Source organism: Lagopus leucura, unplaced genomic scaffold (assembly GCF_019238085.1).
Source record: "Lagopus leucura isolate 7727_CA_CO unplaced genomic scaffold, USGS_WTPT01 Super-Scaffold_73, whole genome shotgun sequence".
Classification (NCBI taxonomy): Eukaryota; Metazoa; Chordata; class Aves; order Galliformes; family Phasianidae; genus Lagopus; species Lagopus leucura.
The window spans coordinates 69,350,857-69,369,367 of NW_024962252.1; the positions used below are offsets into that span (position 1 = coordinate 69,350,857).

At 40.3% G+C, this 18,511-nt stretch overlaps 1 protein-coding gene across 1 annotated transcript in view; it reads left to right on the forward strand.

Moving 5' to 3' along the window:
* KIF26B (kinesin family member 26B) overlaps window positions 1-18,511 on the forward strand; it is a 284,016-nt gene that overhangs the window by 244,442 nt on the left and 21,063 nt on the right. The window contains exon 11 of the mRNA XM_042892546.1: window positions 18,279-18,441. Coding sequence (XP_042748480.1) covers window positions 18,279-18,441 — 163 coding nt within the window. The remainder of the gene's footprint in view (window positions 1-18,278; window positions 18,442-18,511) is intronic.

The following is an 18,511-nucleotide window of genomic DNA, read 5'->3' on the forward strand; positions in this document are numbered from 1 at the left end:
AATTATAAGCACAACACTGTTTCTCTGACAGTGCTTGCTACTGGAAACAGATATCACAATAAGGCTTTCTTTACAAACTGGCTCTTTTGATTAAAGAGGCTACATTGTTTGATAAGTAAGATTTTGAATTTTCTTTTATGATGTTATTATCTCACACCCATCTAAAACATAGTATAAGCCTTGAAAATATATTTTTAATTCCACTGTCTATGTTCTGTCCATTAGTGTTGCTCTTATGTAAAGTGATACCTGATTGTTTTAGGAACCTCAGCTACACACTAATAACCATCCAGATGCCTAATCAGAGAGCCACTGTCCTGTTGCTAAATATATCCCTCTAGCTAAAGACCAGAGAACAGCAGGTAACTAAGAGAACAAAAAAACTGCACATCCTTTTGATGTTTATTTGAGTGTTAGGAATGTTTCAGGCTGTGTCTGATGTTATAGTAAGGTAATCAATCTAACAGTAATGGCGTGGATAAGTGAGAATCGTTCTGACTGGCAATTATACATCTCTTTTAAGCATTGAACAGTTTAATTATTATATTTTATATTATTTTCTATATTGAAGCCTGCTCTAAGTTCAAAGCATAAAACCTTTTGTCATAGTTTTATGTTCCTAACCATACAGATATAAAAATCAGTAACTGCACGTTTCATAATTATTACCAGTGTAGTTTTCTTTTACGTTAATGCATCTCCCAGAAATATAAAAATCAAAGTTCTTCATATTAAAATATAATTCTGTAATCTAATGAATTCTGTATTCTTCTCTGCATATTATTTATGCCACTAACTGGAGTGTCAGATCAGTTAGTTCCCTTCACAATTTGGAAGTAGAGTTCTGTTCTGCCAGAAGCTAACTAGTAGTGTTACTTTTTAATTTTATTATTTACTTATCAATAAAATATTGTAAATATTACAATAAAAAGGGACTGAGTTTGTGTCCTGTGCAGACATTATAGATGATATGCTGCAGATATCACATTTCATGGAATTTTGCAATACCTGACTGCAGGAATAAGTTCTTCTCATCTTCTGTTATTCCTCTTGCCTATTGTGAGATATGTACAGTGCTTTTTTCTTCAAGCTCCTCTTTTTATAGTAAATGAATATCTGTGTGCCCTGTGGTCTGATTACGTTCATATTGAGAAGTTTCTCGCTGTATAGAGAACATTCTTTTCAGAAGTCTAGAAAAAAATGGGAAGAGAACTGGGAGTTTTCATTCCTCTTACTGTGTAGAATCCATTAAATGAAGCCTTGAGAAATGTTTTCTCTTTTAACCACAGAATGAAGAAAAGGTCTCTATTCAGGACCTAAAAGGATCACTATTCAGGGAAAAGGTCTGGCTTCTTCCAGATCAACTATTATGCTCTTATCTTAAAGTCAGGCCTAGATGAGTGTTGTCAGCTTCAAAAACTTGCTTACTGGCTGTCAGCTATTACCAAAGTTATGAATTGCACAAGTAGATATCTGCAGTGGAAGACTCTGAATGGTTGAATTAGACTTTTGTTTTCCCCAAGTACATTGTGCATTACTATGCATTTTGACCATCTCTATATTTAACTTGTTTAGAATCCTATAAACACTGTCACAATATTGGTGTTGTTGGGTGAATCTCATTCTTTTTAGAAAGTAAACTCCAACACAGCTAGAGTGGAATGAGATGCCTCTGAATGTAATCTTATGCTACTTCTCATTTTTGTCACTGCTCTCATCTGTTTATATTATTAGAAATAGAAAATTTATATCCCATCATACCCTTAATTTACATAGGCTTTAGAGAATATGGATCAGACACTTTTTCCTACCCACATCTTACCATCCTTAAACTTTTGCACTCATTAAAAGTGGTAAGAATTATGAATAAGCAAGTCTTATTTCCTTCTTTATCTCAAATATATTTCAGAAGTAATTCTAATTTATCATATAGTTTTTAAATAATTCTGGAATATAACTCTAGAAAATAACAATGAAGGATCACCGTCACTGCTGCAGCATCTGTAATCCATAGTTGTCCAGAATCCAAGTTCTAGATCCAGTTTCTCAAATACTTACATAACCTCAAGAAGTATTGGGAAAGAACGAAGCAAACAACCATGTTCCTGATTCAGAGCCATTCCAGGGGCCCAGTATCCCAATTATAGCCTTCTGGAGGTTTAACTAGGAGCAGCAGATACTCCAGCATACTTGTTGGGCCTCCCTCCCATCTGGCGTCTCTGTGGGACACAGTGCCACAAACTTATCTGACGTTTTCCATCTGCTATCTGCAGTCATATCCTTGGCAATCTCCTATGCTAGACTTGCATGAGCATAGCAATTGGACAGATCAATACAATGGGAAAGGCATTACCACAAAGGTGTGATGATGAAAGAACTGGCACAATAGAGAGGTGCTATAAAGAAAGGGAAGAAGATTGCTCACCTGTACCAGAAGATTCCAGGTTCACAGAGAAAAGCTTCACCAAGGAGGAGCCTCCAGGAAGAGAGAGATCCATTCCTAGCAGCAGTCAGCCCTTAAATGAGGTCTAACAGAGGTGCAGCTATGCTCCACCCATTCTAGTCACACAGCTGAATTGCCTTCACCTGTGCTCCCAGGGCTGACCGGGTCCTTTCCCCAGGTGCTCAATCAGTGGTTCAGGCCGTGACCCAGCAGTTACCATACAAGGAGACCTAATGTAGATAGTGTCTTGACTGCTGCCTCAGAGATTACACTCCTAAACATTCCCTGTTACATATGATGCTCTTTTACATGGTGGAGAAAGTCTAGAGATGTGTAAAGCTCTCATCCTTTTATGTTTTCTTTTACGTTTGCTAGGTCTGAAATGGGATGATGTGTACTGCTGTGCTAATTGATTAAATGGCATCTATCATAACGTAAGAGATCAAACAGAATTCTTTTTTCTCCTCTGTTACAATTTAAAGCTCTCAATTCTTCTCAGATCATTAGCGTATAATTTTCAGATGAGCTAGCCAGAAGGTCCCTAAATAAAAATTAGTAGAAAAGATTAGCTCAGAAAGCTATACTGGTAATGAGCTGTTGCACTATAGTGCTAGGTTTATGGTTCATATCTAGCCCTAATCAGTGATAAGTGCAAGTTGTCAGCATTTGATAGCTAATTGGTGTTCCTTGGAATTACATTGTAACAAAAATATTGAAATTAAAATAAGGCTTCTCTTTATGTATGACAAGAGTTAATTATAAACACTTAGGTTAAATACACCTCTTAGCTAAACTGTATGCAAATCTGTTGCTCTAAGGAAGTATTCGTGGGTCATCAAAACATCTTTGGTCCCTTTTGTATCGTAATTTACTTTTCTTTGAAAGTGATACAGTGTCATCTTTGCAAAAAACAGAACAGGACCTTTAAACCATTTACTATGTTTTTAATGTGTCATAAATCACATACATGCAAACCCTAAATCTGGGCTACTGGAAAATATTAACAAGGCAATAATGACTTAAACTCTCATAACAGCCCATTTGTTATTGACTGTATTTACTCCATGTTCATTTGAGAACTGCTATCCTCCCACAGAATTAATTGGACATAAAATCATAATATGGATCTGAAAAATTATAAAGCAGGAATAATTTAAGCCACAGGGCATGATGGACTTAAAAGCTTGGCTAACTTGACCTCTGTGAGTTGAGATTTTTGTCACTGCACATCTATATCACTCCCATATATCTAATCACTCCCATAATGCTAATATGGGAAATGTCCTGTCTGTCCTCAGTAGCTGGCGCTGGAAATGACTTCTCTGCACAATGCAATCTTTTATAACTGTGGAGTCTGAGAAGCTCCAAGAGTGGGGCTGGCTCTGAAATACATGCTGCAGGGATTTTTATCCACTTTCTAAGTGACTGAAGCATAACATCATCGCACCATCTCTTTTCCAGTCATCCCAATAGATTTTTTAATTGGCTGTTTAATTGACCATTTCCAATCAAATTTAATATGGGGATAGACCTTCAGATCTTTGAAGCCTATGCTTCTGGGACTGGGCAAGGAACACTGCAGAAGCAGGTGCCCGCTCAGGCTGGGCCTTGAAGGCATGAGGCAGCATTTATGTGATGCATTGTGTGCAAGATCACACAAGGAGTTGAAATTGGAGGAGATGAGTCAGGCTGGAATGCAACAAGGAGAGGTCATAGGGAGTATGGAGAAAAGGGAACAGCGGAAGTGTAGGAAATGGAGAAACATAAGTCACAAACCCAGTAGAAACCATTCTTCTTTAATTCCTCTATTCACAGTATGACTTGTTCATTTATTCAGAGCCTCACCATTTGAAGTGCAATTAGATGAATGTATTTTCCTGCCGAGTAAAATCCATACAGCCAGCAGACAAACCCCTCTCTAAATGATTTGCTCATCAGTGTGTATAGGAGGATAGAGAGAAGAGAGATGCTGAAATGAGTTCACTGTAGAATTGTCTGAATTAAATGATTGATTTTTGCTATTGCAATAGCTGCAAAAGTTAGCACTGAAACTTAAGTCCTGCTACCATACAAATTCAATATTAGCATTCAGATGTTGGAGGAAGAAGTCCTGAAGGCCTGAATGAGTTGAAACTCACTGTGGAGTAAATACAGATGCCAGATATTGTCTTCTTGGAGAAGGAGCCTTGAAAAGACTGTTCCCAAGATACAGAAATATAAAATAGCCATTTATGCATTGCATTCAGCACTCCTTTGTGACAACCCTGGATATAACTCTCACTCTCTTTTACGCATAATGATACCTAACGTTTGTTTTTCTAGGTGAAAGAAAGGTGGTAAATGTCATCTGTCTAGATCTGAGTAAATAACTGAATTGGTGTCCCATGAGAAATTATTTGTTAAGCTGAAGAAGACGGGGAGCTGTAAAATGTATCTGATAGTAAAGACTGATGAGACAGCAGTAGCTTGCATTGAAGTGGGAGCTATCAGTGGACTGCCAAGGAAGATCCACAAGGATCAGTTTTGGGAGAGATTTTATTTAGTGCTATTATCAGCAGCCTCTATGCATAAAGCAGAAGCATGCTAATCACCCTGGCTGGTTGCACAAAGCTAAAGCCATCCTCTGTACAAAAGAAGAGCATCAGATGGGAGCAGCTGTGGGACTTTAGGGTTGGAGAAGAGGCAATAATGGTCTGAGCAAGGGCTTGCCTTGACAGACTACTAACAATTTCTACTGAGATCTGGGAGCTCATCAGCTACTCACAAGAGTGGGATGTGCATGCCAATTTAAGTGTATTGGTTAAGAATGACAGATGTTCACAGGTGATGTAACAGTGAGAATGTTGCAATGAAGTCTGCAGAGGCATTAGGAATGACAATATAAAAATATTAATTATTAAAGTATGAATTCAGTCTGAAACAAGTACAAGACAGACTAGCAAAGGAAGCAAGATAACTCTTCTTGTGAGAGAAGATTAAATGAATTTGTCTTGCATACTCAAATAGAGTGAGGGGTTAGAGAGTGAGCAGCAGCATGTCTGTAATTGCAGCAGGAACATTCCCATCCCTGGGGAGGGAGAGCACTGGAAAACAGTGACAGGAATCCATGCTCACAGAAACAAGCGATGCATTCCTCTTCCCTTCTTCTTCTTCTGTGGTTGTTGTCCATATGTTCTCTTTTAACAGAACGATTACAATTCCTCTTGGCTTCTTATGTCTCCAAATGCACTGACCAGGAATTGATGGGATTCTGAGGAACACATTTGCTCATCCTTAGGAGAGCACAGCAGGCATGCAGAGAGGATGCAGAAGGGAGGCTGTAGAGCTATGCTGTAAACCACAATGGCACAGCACTAAGAATAAAATAAAGGCCATACTGATTCAGACCAAATGTCCCCTAGTATCCTGTCTGACTAAATTCAATAGCAGATGCCAAGGAGAGAGTGTAAAATTAGAAATTTGCCAAAATATTCTTGCAACATCAACTAGTTTCAGCTGCAGGAATTACTGAGCTTCAGCAGCAGTTCTGTAAACAGGAGAGGGACCTTCCAGGCACAGTGTAAATGAGTCCAGTTTGAGGCTTTCTGAACAGCGTTGAAGGTTAAAAGGAGCTTTTTATGAAAGACTGATTTAGCTTGTGTTTGAAATTTTATTTTAATGCTTCTGGGATTTTGAACTGCTAACTCTTCAATAGGTATCTTTTTCTTACCATTTAAAGCTAAATACATACAAACAGCAGTAGTTGAAATTTGCTGTCTGGCACTCACAAGCCTGCTCTGACTGCCAATCTTGTGGAGAGGTAGCTATTAGCATGGAAATACTTGAATTCACAGTTGATTTTTTGGGTGTAATAGATGCCTATTGAATGCCAAAGCATGCTCTGGTTACCTCAAGTAAAACTGCAAGGTATTTAGCAGTTGCTACAAGGCAAGTTTAAAAGAATTCCTTTTCTGTCACAGGCTACTAAGAGATCTCTGAAGTGTTAGAGATATGAGAGTCTATGGAAGAGCTTGTCTAATTAATGGTATTATAGTGGGCAAAATAAATCCCACTAAAATAAAGAATTCATTTTAAAGGGGAGGAAAAAACTCTGTGATATGAAAAATGTATGCGCATCATTAATATTTTAAATTGTTGCATAGATGAAGATAAATGTGTTTGGTACAGATGATCTCCAAATGGTTTACATGATAAATCTATATACATTTAAAATCATTACATATTGATTTGTCTACTTTTAGAATAGGAAGTATTTGCATGGAGGCTGGGGCCCCTTGGGTTTTATTTGGAGTCCTCTGTGAATGAAGTATGATGAAGTATTAGGAGGCGTCTAAGAACCAAACACGTACTTTTCTTTTGCCCATGTTTATAGATGAGAAAATTCCCACTGCCTGCAGCAGCTGCTAGATTTTGCCCCATCCTGCCAAAACTTTCTAAGCACATCATAAAACTGCCTGTGGTTCCATGGTTTAACTTCATTCTCATGTATTTGACTTCAAGAAGGGATTACTCTATTAATCATCTCATGCATCCTGTCACTAAATCTGTAGAAGCCCGGTATAAATCCTGCTGAAGCTTATGGGAGCCTTTCTGTTGACTTCAGTGACAGCTGGGTTTGGACCACACTGCCCGTGGCTTTCAGCTCATAAAATCTCAAAATTGGAGCTTGTTTTCAGACATCACCAAAACCAGGCAAGGGTAGAGATTTTTTTTTAAAATCTGTGATCATTAGTTGAAGTTCATGATACCATCCTCACTGGTTGTTATACAGTCTGTTTCATCACATCTCTAAATCAGCCAATTATGAGAGTAGCTCAACCCATCTTGGGCAGAAGTTGCTGACTGACAGCCATTAATTTTTTTTTTAAATGAGTTTTTGGTCTCTCTCCAGTTCTTAAGAAGCTCACTCCATCCCAACTGGCTGTTGGCAGTACAAATATGGAAGTTGCAGGTTTCTAGGCCAGAGAAAGAATGTAAAGTAAACAACCAAGTCCACAGAATCACAGAATAGCCAGGGTTGGAAGGGGCCTCAAGGATCATGAATCTTCAACCCCTCTGCCACAGGCAGGGCCACCAACCTCCACATTTAATACTAGACCAGGCTGCCCAGGGCCCCATCCAACCTGGCCTTGAACACTTCCAGGGATGGAGCTTTCACAACCTCTGGGCAGCCTGTTCCAGCACCTCACCATTCTCACAGTAAAGAACTTTCCCCTGACATCTAACCTACATCTTTCCTTCCTCAACTTCAAACCATTTCCCCTTGTCCTGCTGTTATCTACCCATTCAAAGAGTTGATTCCCCTCCTGTTTGTAGGCTCCCTTTAGGTACTGAAAGGCTGCAATGAGGTCACCCCACTACCTTCTTTTCTCCAGTCTGAACAAGCCCAGCTCCCTCAGCCTATCTTCATAGGGGAGGTGCTCCAGCCTCCTGATCATCTTTGTGGCTCTCCTCTGGACCCTCTCCAACAGCTCCCTGTCTTTTTTGTACTGGGGGCTCCAGACCTGGTCACAGTACTCTAGATGGGGCCTCACAAGAGCAGAGTAGAGGTGGACAATCACCTCCCTGTCCCTGCTGGCCATCCCTCCTCTGATGGAGGCCAGGATACCATTTGCTTTCTGAGCTGCAAGAGCACACTGCTGGCTCATGTTATGTTCTTCATCCATCAGGACGCCCAGGTCCTTCTCTGCAGGGCTGCTCTCAAGGACTGCTTCGTCCAGTCTGTATAGATGCCTGGGATTCCTCCGGCCCAAGTTCAAAACCTTGCACTTTGCTGAGTTGAACTTCATTAGGCTCACTTGGGCCCACCTTTCAATTCTGATGAGGTCTCTAAGTCCAGACTTAGTCACCTTGTTATTTACCCAGATTTTTGGAAAATGGCACACACAAACTGCTGCCTTTGGTAGAATTTTGCAGGTGTCTAGTATCTGCACTTACTACTTGTACATGCCAATACAGTATTCCAAATTATCAATCCTGAACTCCTAGATGATTTGGAGTTGAGCAACTTGCATGCATTTTTCCCCAACTGAGAAATGGAAAATGGTACATGAAATTTCCTGTTTTGGAACTTGTTTCACCTTCTTTATTCCTATCCTAAGAGCGTCATTTGGCTGTAACAAAGTCCATCATCCCTGCTAATGAAGAGAGACTGCTTCTTTTAGCAGCGCTTAACAGTTTCAGCCTTCTCTGTGGAATGTTTAGAGTTGTAGGTGAAGTGAAACTTTAAAGAGCTAATAAATTGATTACCAGGGATGATAGTAAGCCTTGAGGCCTCCGACTGTATATTTTGCTAATGTTGTTAATTCAATATTTTTACTACATTCTGCATTATTTCATGTTTTGAAAGTTTATAGCTAGAACCCGCTTTCACGAGAGTGCATATTTTCTAGTCTGTTGATCTAAATGAATGATTTTGAGATCATCACCATCAAGTAAATCACATTTCTAACAATTTCTCTCTTAGTTTTGAAATCCAAAAAGTTATAAATACTGGCTGAGTGGCCCTGTAGTTAGAAATTTTAGAAATTTCTCTTACGTGTGTGCCCTCTCTGGTATGTTCAAGGCTAGATTTAAAGAGTCTCAGTCTTGTCACTGTGGAAGCACACGTAAGTTTACCCATCCACACAACCACCAATTCTTGCAGAGCTTACAGAGATGTAGTATCTTTGAAGCTTTTAAACTGCTTTCTCAGAGTTTCTTGAAATTGGCCAACAAGCTTAACATTTATTGCTATGAGGTAAGCTTATGTACAGAAACGTGGGCAGAATTAACTTTGCATTTAACTTTCTTCTGGAATATCTCTAGTGAGTAGCATAGGTGGATTGTGTAAATTTTATAGTATTAGTGACAGGTGAAACCTGCTGTTTGTTTTCTTTCTATTCTGTGCAGGAATGTGCACACTCTACAATAATGCTGTGGGTTGAAGGCTGCAGGAGGCTGGCATATAAAATCTTCCTAATCAAAATGAGAGATATTTTGGTAGGTGACCTTCCAGTTTCCTGGAGATGTCATCTGTTTATGCTATGAGTAGCTCCAAGTGGAATGGTTTCTAAAACTGAACAACAGTCAGTTTATTTTCAGGTACAACTCCATTTGGGATTGCAATTAAGATAACTAGAGCTGCTCTCCAGCACAGGAAACCAGGAAGCTTATGCTGCCAAATGGTGGCATCTTGATGAAGGAGTGTAAACTACTGCTGTCACTGCTGCAGATCAAATGAGCCTAACCAGAATGAAGTAATTATGAAATCCTCCTTAAAATATCATGAATATTCATGGTTCAAGTACAAACATTTGAAGTTCGTTTTAGTGTGAGGGAATAACTCTGGTATTCCACTCACTACATATGAAATCATAATGCTCCTTGAAAGAAAAGGGCACAGTGCTGTAGCTTGCTCCTCAGGCTAACAGGTAGCGCTGTATGCAGCAGCAAGCAGCCTTTCTGACCCCTTTCAAATGGTCATGCTGTGTTGGCCAAAATGTTTCCCTAGCTGTGTGAGGCATGCATAACACAGGGTCGTGTCGGTTGGATGGGCACGTGCTTGTTGCTTGCACTGAGATGAGAGCTGAGGTGGCTGCTGCCCTGCCCTCTCTGCAGGGGCTGTCACCACTGGTAGCTCTTCAGCATATGTCACGTCTGCTGATGGCAGTAGCAGCAGCTGAGCTGCAGGATCTGAAGCTTTCTAAAAAACACCCCTCTTGTTTAGCCTCTTGAATACAGAGAGGAGAGCCTTGCATTAATTGGTCATGCATGAAAATTGCAGCCTTTGGTAAGGGCACATACTGCAAACCACTGCTCAATCCTGCAGGGCTGTGGGTGCTGGGAGGAAGCAGTGCTGACAGCAAAGATGCTGAGTGGTGGGAAGAGATCCCAGTGCACTTCCTGGATGTCTCTTTGCTGTGCTCAGGCCATCATCTGCCCAGTTGGTCCCCACTGGGACTGGTGTGAAGGTGGCTTGTGGATCCTGTCCTCAGAGGATGGAGATGAGACAAGTCCTCACTATATTTTCTTGCTGTGGAAGAAAGGATCCCTATTCCTCTGTCACTTCCCTATACCACCAGATATTGGCCAGCCACTCTCCATGCTGTCTGTACCCAGGACGAGCAGCCCAGGAGAGGCAGGCAGGCTCCTCAGCTCCCCCAGGGGCTATTCAGCAGTGGCTATGACTGTTGTTTTCTCATTTAAAGCAAACAAATGGCTTGGCTTACGACTTATCTCATTGGCTTCAATGAGATAAGTCAAGGCAAACTTGTACTTGCAATGCTTCCAGATAGGAGAGGCAAACAAGAAAGGGCACATAAGAAGGAAGGCTTTTTCTTTCCCTTTGTGAGTGTGCCTCCGTGCAGGTTAGAGCAGAGCCTTGTCACATGCAAAATCTTTAAATTATTTAAAATCTGTATCAATGCTGGTTTTTAACTGTGCGGATCTTTTTTTCTCCTGTAAATAACAGTCTGTTTACTGTTCAGGTTTTCCTAACCACTGGCATTGATGGTTTAGGGGGAATCTGGCTTTAACTTCAGCATAGAGTTGCAGAGCCTAATTAGCTCCCTAGATTAATTGAGCTTCGTTTTTCAGCTGAGAATTTATGAGGAGCTGGCACTGTAATGAGACAGAGCAGTAGGATCCTTTTTATCTTCGTGCTTTGTTTGCACGTTTTTAATGGTTCCTCATGAATGAAGTTTGGCTCTGTGCTCGGAGTTGGAGATGGAGTCCATTTTAAGTGCTGTCCTCTCTCTGACACCGCCAGTGGTCTCTGCAGAGCTGCCTTGCAGGCCTTCCCCTACTGCCCACCCCTTAGATGTGCTCTGGTTGTGGTGTCAAAGACATTCGCATCTCTAAGCTCTCATCTAATCTAAGAAGCATGTTGACCTGTAAATAAGGGGTTATGTCTTTGTTCAGTATTCCCAAAGTGAGAAGTTCTTCTGTACCAAACCACAGACATTCATGTAGCTGTGGTGAAGACTGTGAGGAACTTCTTTCTCACACTGGATTAATTATTTAATTGAAGCCCATGCTGGTTCAGCGCTACTGCTGGCACAAGGCAGAAATGAGAAGTCGGTGGGGCCATCTTTCTCTGTGCTTTCCTGGGGCTGATATAGAGATGTGCAGCTCAGACCTGGGCTGAAAGTATCAGAAACTGAGAGTTCTCTAATTCACACAGGTAAAAGAGCAGCAACTTTTGTGATAGTAACTGCTTTATTGTGAGATAGGTCTAGTGTAGGAGTAAAGTTGACCTGCTGAGAGTAGTCAGCAGAACCTCTAGTCTGGGGCACTTCTATGTCATTTTTGGGTAACAAGCTAATCCTTGCCTGTTTCATGAAGCTCTGGGAGCAACTTCTATACAAGTCCATTTATGGTCAGAGGGACAGTCTGTTTAAGATGTTAGAGCAGCTGGAGCTGTTTGGATGATCTTTCTATTTTTCAGTTTTTGGTGAAAGGAACGAAAAGATGCTGTCTTGTGCATCTATCACATGCACAAAGATTGTTCTGCAACATGAAATTTCCACTGTGAGCTTTATTAGTCCCCTTGGCCTCACTCTGCTTGTGCCTACACACACTGCTCTAATTTCCTCATTCCTACTATCAAAATTATTAACAGAAAGGAAGGATTTAGCTAAGCAAACAATACTGGTTCTTCCTGAATTCAGCCATTAGTAACATACCGTTTTGGTTTTGTACCTTTTAAGCTGTGAACTGTCCTCTGTAGAGATTATTTCTGTGCAATAAGAGCCAAAACCAAATGGAGTATTTATGTGGTTCTCTCATTATGCAAGCATTTATTACTATGAACAAAGCACTGCATTAGCACAAGGGAGCAGAGTTAAGACATTATGATCAAAACTAACTGCCATACTTCCAGAGATTTTTCCTTTGACATACCTCTATAAATAATTAGATTACAAGACACCTGAGGGCATACATCGTCTTATTCTGTAACAATAACACCTTGAGAGAGTTGACAACATTTTTCTTTTGGCCAAGTGCCTAGGAAGACACCAAGGTGTATGATTAATAGAGAGCTCAAGCACACACCTTTGTATGTCCCAATGCTTATTTATAATATTGCATTCTACCTCTTGAGAGTGTTATTTTTATTCCTGATAGTTCTGCTTTTGTCATTAAATATCCAAAATCCTTATATAGTGGGGTGAGATGAAGGGGAAGATGAAGAAAATATTTTCTTTAAGGTAGTTGAAAAAGGAAAAAAAAAAAAAGAAACTTGTGAAGTGTATAATAGGATTGGTTAAATAACTCCACAGCAAAATCGGGATTCCAAGACTTGAGCTGGATCTTCCTTTCCAGCAATCCCTCCATTTGTGGAAAAGCCCTGTACTTGTCACTCCCATGCTAAGAAAGAGATGCTGGGCAATGCAAATTCCTTCAAATTTGCTGAGCATAAAATTTTCTTCCTGATTCATTTCCATTCACGAATTCTATTTTGAAGCCCTAAACAAAAGCAATTATTGTTTGCCTCTGCTCTGTGTAACACATTTGGAACACGTTACCAGCACGGATTCTTCATGTCATTCAGTGGAAGTATGTCAGAAGGCTCTGTCCAAACTGTACCCCCTCATCCAGCCTGAACACATGCAGAGTAGTGCAGTGAGCATACCAAATTATGTGGGGGTTATAGGGTGCCTTCGATGGGTATCAGTGAGAAGCTGAGGGGATGTAAGTGGAGATAAAGGCCCTGATGGTTATACAGTACCAGTGAAGGACATTAATAGGAGCAAGAGTTGAGGAAAGAGAAGATCAGTACTGGGAGATGAGCTAGGAATGATGCTGGACACTAGCAAAGACAGGTGCAGATAGTTAGGTCAAAGTAAGATAAAATGGAGCAGTGCTGGACTACTTCAGTAGGGAGCTCATGGTGAGAATCATATTGTGGGACTTAGACTGAAGAATGAATCAGGGAAGCCGCAAGAAAATGCTGACAGGAGGGAAAAGGATTGTCTGATAACAAAAAGGCAAAAAGGATGTGAGTATGTGAGAGCAAAATTCTGTAGCGCAGGAAAGGATTGCAGTACTCTGGAACTTCACCATCCCTCACCAGCAGCAAATGCTAGCAATACCTCAAGGTAAATTGTGAGCCACTTCCTCCTGCTCTATTGCTTGTCTGTACAAAAGTGGCAGCTGGCTGCTGCTGCCAGCTGGTTGGCTAGTTCAGCACTTGAGGCTTTTTAATACACATAAAGGCTCTGAGCCTGTTGATATCTTAGTGAAGTGTAAACATAAATCCCCATAAAATTACATAAAATATATAAGAACATTGAGATTGTGAAATTAAGTACTACAGTGCCAGGAAATGCCAGAAATAAGGTTGTGTTAGCAGACCTACTTTGGCCTCATGAGCTATGTGTATGGGTGCTTTCTTTTGCAGGACACTTATTCCTTGTAAAATTAGCATCTTATAAAGGCAAATGAAGGACCTGCTTTGGAGATGAATCAGGACAGTACTGGGATGTGGTTGTCATCAATAAACTCCACCCTGACTTGTAACAGGAGCTGAAAGGCGTACGGAAGTGTGGAAGGAGACATGGAAGAGAAGGGAGCGGTATTACAATGGGAGCTGGTACTGCCATCAGAACTGGTTCTGCCAATGCATTCCTAGTGTTTGTAGGTGGACTGTTAACTGTGTTTTTGGTTTGCTAAGTGACCAGACTGAGAAACAGCTTTCCCATTTTCTCTGCACCAGAAGCCAAAGGAAGATGTACCTTGAATATGAAAGACTGTATAATGCTTAATACTCTGAAAGATCAGTGCTTCAAACCAAACACCTATACTTAGTGCAGCAGGTGTTAACAGGGGATTATATACTCACCTCAGAGGCATTCATCAAAAACTGCATTGATGAGCTCCACAAGAAAGAAAAAGGAATGGCCTTTGAAGAAATAAGTCATTCTGGATGCAGAGCTGCGTTTGTTTAGTCCTAACAGTAGGCAAAGCACAAGTCCACACATTAAAAGAGAGAGATTAAATGAAAGACTGAATGACTTCTTGTTCAGTGAGCACTGTTTATCCTGTGCAGGGATTGAGGCAGGAGTCTAGTGGAAGATTGGTATCCAGTTGTGAAATTAAAAGACACAGTCTTAATGCACACAGTCAAGTGGGATTTAGGCATTGTCCACACAAACTTATCATGATCTTGAGTATTTCATTCTTCTGATATACAATTCTATTTTGTTTGAATCTGAGTATAATTAACCAATTGTGAAGAAGGAAAATACGAATATACTTATGAGGAGCATTGAGGTATATGTTTCTTTTTTCCCTCTTGCTGAGCAGATGAAAATAGTAATTTACATTGATCCCAGTTTGCATGATTGTCTCAGAAGACAAGAAATGGAAAACACTGTGCACACTGCAGCGCATATCTCTTTTTAGGAGATTTAATATATTTTAGGGATCCTTAATAGTAGCTACTAAGAGACACAGAAGACAGTAATATGGGTCTTCTAGGGTCAGCTGTAATGTGAGAGGCTGAGGATAAGAGAGTAGCCTGGAAAAGAGACAACTTTCCCTCTTGTCCTTTCAGCACAGACAGCTGCTACTTCATGGGATGAAGTGAACCTTTCTGCCTAGCATCTGCACAGTTCTTCCTTTCTTTCTTCTTTGTACCATAACTACTGACACTCTTTTTAGAGATGTGAGTGTAGCTTTCTTTCCCCAGGGTTCCTGGCTCTGGATTTTTCCAAAGATAGAGCTTTGTGTAGTTTATTTTGGAGTTTAGTCTGTGTGGAATATAGGAAATAGCAGTGTTTTAGTGTAGCCATGGTGATATAAGGACCATGGCTAGGAAGGGTTTACAAGTAGGGGCAATGTATTTTGTTTGGCCAAATGCTTCAGGTAGAAAAATCAAATAACCTTTAAGTACTGAAAAGGCTGCAGAATGGGTTTGCGGATATAAAGGCTTTGGCATCTGAAGTGTGGTACTTTTCTGTCCTCACCTTCATGCGCTGTTCTCTGTGTTTTTTATTCCTAAATTCACAAGGAGTTACAATAAATTTCCTAAACTATAAAAACATTAGTGGATGGGATAGAACTACATTTAAGAAGAAGAAAGATGTATAAAATGGGGTCGGTGCGCTGCTCTGACATACCACTTCATTTCTCTTAGAGCAGAACACAAATGGATCATTTCTATTTGTAATGCATCTCTGAAGATCTCCTATTTGCTATGAAGAAATTGGTGCATGAGCAGCATGCACCCAGGAACAGTAGCTCTTCCGTTTCCTATGCCTAAGTTTGTTTTGCATGGGCAGAAGATAAAAAAATGTTCTTTCCTCTCAAAGCTCTTTTAGTCCAGACCTTCCCTTTGTAAAGCTTGTGGCTCCACAGGAAATTCTGCTTTTTGCAAGTACCAGCTCACAAATCACTTAATGAAATAATTTTCTTTTTCATGCAGAAATGCCATGTCAGCACTCACACAAGAGCAAAGCATTTAACTTCATGTCTCACACTGTGAGATATGTATGTCTAGTATGACAAGCTAATTTCAGTGAGATATCCAAAATACCAATAATTTTATTTGCTGAGGCTAGCATGAGTTAAAAATTAATAGTTACTAAGCCGCACATCTGTGTTATTATGTTCCCTTTGATTTTTAGTCTTTCCTTAGGAGTCAGGAGGGGCTTTAGTGAGACATCAGTGAACCATGAGCAGGTGAATGTTTTAAGACAATGTCTAAAATTGTCAAAAATATACGATCATTAATTTTTTTCATCTTTGTTTTATTCCTCAATGTACAATACTGACAGGAGGCAAGTTATTTTTTCTATGTCCAAAGTTACACTGATAGTCCAGATACAGGCAGTATTGGAGGAAACTCTGACATTAGAAATCAGCATTGGCTGGACTTTTTTGCTGCTAATTTTCTTGATTTAATTCTTAAAAAAAAATATCCATCCTTTACTTTCTTTCTAATAGATGTCACAGCATTTGAATTACAGAATAAGAATTTTCTCGGTATCATCATTCTTCTCGCATGCATGTATTTCAATGCAAGGCAGATGGGACAGATTATTTCATATACATAATGCATATAGGTTTAGGAGAGCTGCACCGCAGTGTGTTGATGGGTTATGGCTGCATGGGTTATGTATTCTCAGGAGATCTACATGTTCAGAATGCATTCTTTTGCCCTTTCCCCCGTCGACTCCTGTTTTGCTGGGATAGAAGCACTAGCAAATGAAAGGCTTGTTATTGATTTCTGTACAGATGTTTATAATTTCCATGTAACTCTGCATCGGAGTGGCAGTAACTGATGTACAAAATTTGACATCTTAATTATTCCTTGATGGAAAGGAGGGCCACTAACCTAAGGTACAGCAGCCTATTAACTCGGGATCTGTGGATTCAAAGCAGCCTTAGGTCACAAGAGAAATGAGTGAGACTGTCTCACTGTAGTCTTTGTGGATGTTTGCTTGCTTCTCAAAGCTGCCAGATTGTCTTCAGTGTGTCTGGAGCAGAAGGAAGCAGAAATCGTGGAATAGAAAATATTTTCCATCTAGTATTGCTAGCCTAGCTGAAATCACAAGTACTATAAAGCTCAGGAGTAGCACATTTTATGAGTCAGCATCAGCTCACTGTGGTGTGGCTTTCCTAGAGCTATATGCCTCACCTAAACGCTAAATGCAATAAAATATGCAATCCTGACTTCTGTGATTTACCCAATTAAAAAGAGAAAATCAAGAATTCTGATCTTTGTCTAGCAGTCCTATCCAGTGGATATAGTTTAATTTCCCACAGGTTGCAGCTTTATGCAGAATTCCCATGAGCTGGGAATGTTAAATGCAAGACTAAGGGCACACATGCACCATAAGTATTAGCAGAGATTGAACAGTGACCCACAAAAAAATAATCCCAAGCCATTGATAGTATTACTGACAGGAAACAATTGCTGTATGCAGTTTATCAAGCACAAATAAATATCAGAATGTTGTCTTTGCTTTGAGCCATGTGTAACTATTATCCACAACCTCTAGTACAGGAGAGGCTCTCTTCAAGAAGATACCATTTCCCAGCTGGTCAGCTATTTTATTTGTGCTCCTCATGGTTAAAGATCCCTTAAAAGTATATATTGTGCATTTTTGACTGCAGGATTAGATGAATACCGCACAAAAGTTACATATGCATCATCATGCTGTTAGAATTGTTGTGCTTGAGGATTCCAATTCTTAGTCTAGTCACAGACAGCCCCACAGTAAGGCATCTGCATTTCAAAAACTATCCTGTTCTGAACAATAAACTGCAAGAACAGAAAATTTGATTCCCACTTCAGCAGAAAAAAAGCTCTAATATGAAAGAACAGTTGTGAGAAGTCTTAAGGCTTGACTGGCTTGTATTTCACCAATATCATCCAAAGTTATTTTAGTGATTTAAGTAGCAGCGTTATTGAATTACACAGTGCCCCAGCAGGCAAGAGAAACTTTGGGTCCTCTAATCTAATCCACTACACTCTTGTCTACTGGAGCTCGTTCAGAGTCTGCTTGTACACTGGAAAAAGGCAGCACTTTGCCATCTGCTGCAGTGACTCTTTAGTCTGCAACGCTGGTCTGCTGTTCTGTATTCACCAGTGGTAACAGTGCTGAAGGAATGAGACCAGATGAAGACGTAGAACAGGAACTGGGAACATAAAAGAAGTTTAAGTTGTAGTCCAGAGTCTTTCAGCATGCTCAGCTGCAGATACAGGATAGTGCAAACCTGAGGAACAGAACTAATTAGAATTCCATTAAAAAGAGGAGAAAAAATTTCGCCGAGACCCAAGTCACATCACGGTGGTCGAAGTGAAACCTCGCTGGCTAATGCAGCCTTAATTCATTTTATTTTGCAGAGACAGCAAGCTCACCATGTTGCTTCGAGAGTCCCTGGGGAATATGAACTGCCGCACCACAATGATAGCTCACATTTCAGCCACTGCGGGGAACTACGCTGAGACGCTGTCCACCATCCAGATTGCATCCAGAGTCCTCAGGATGAAGAAAAAGAAAACTAAGGTAAGACACATATAACTTCTTTCTTGTAGTGCTGGAAGAGGGAGCAGGAAGGACCCCAAAAGATCCTTGA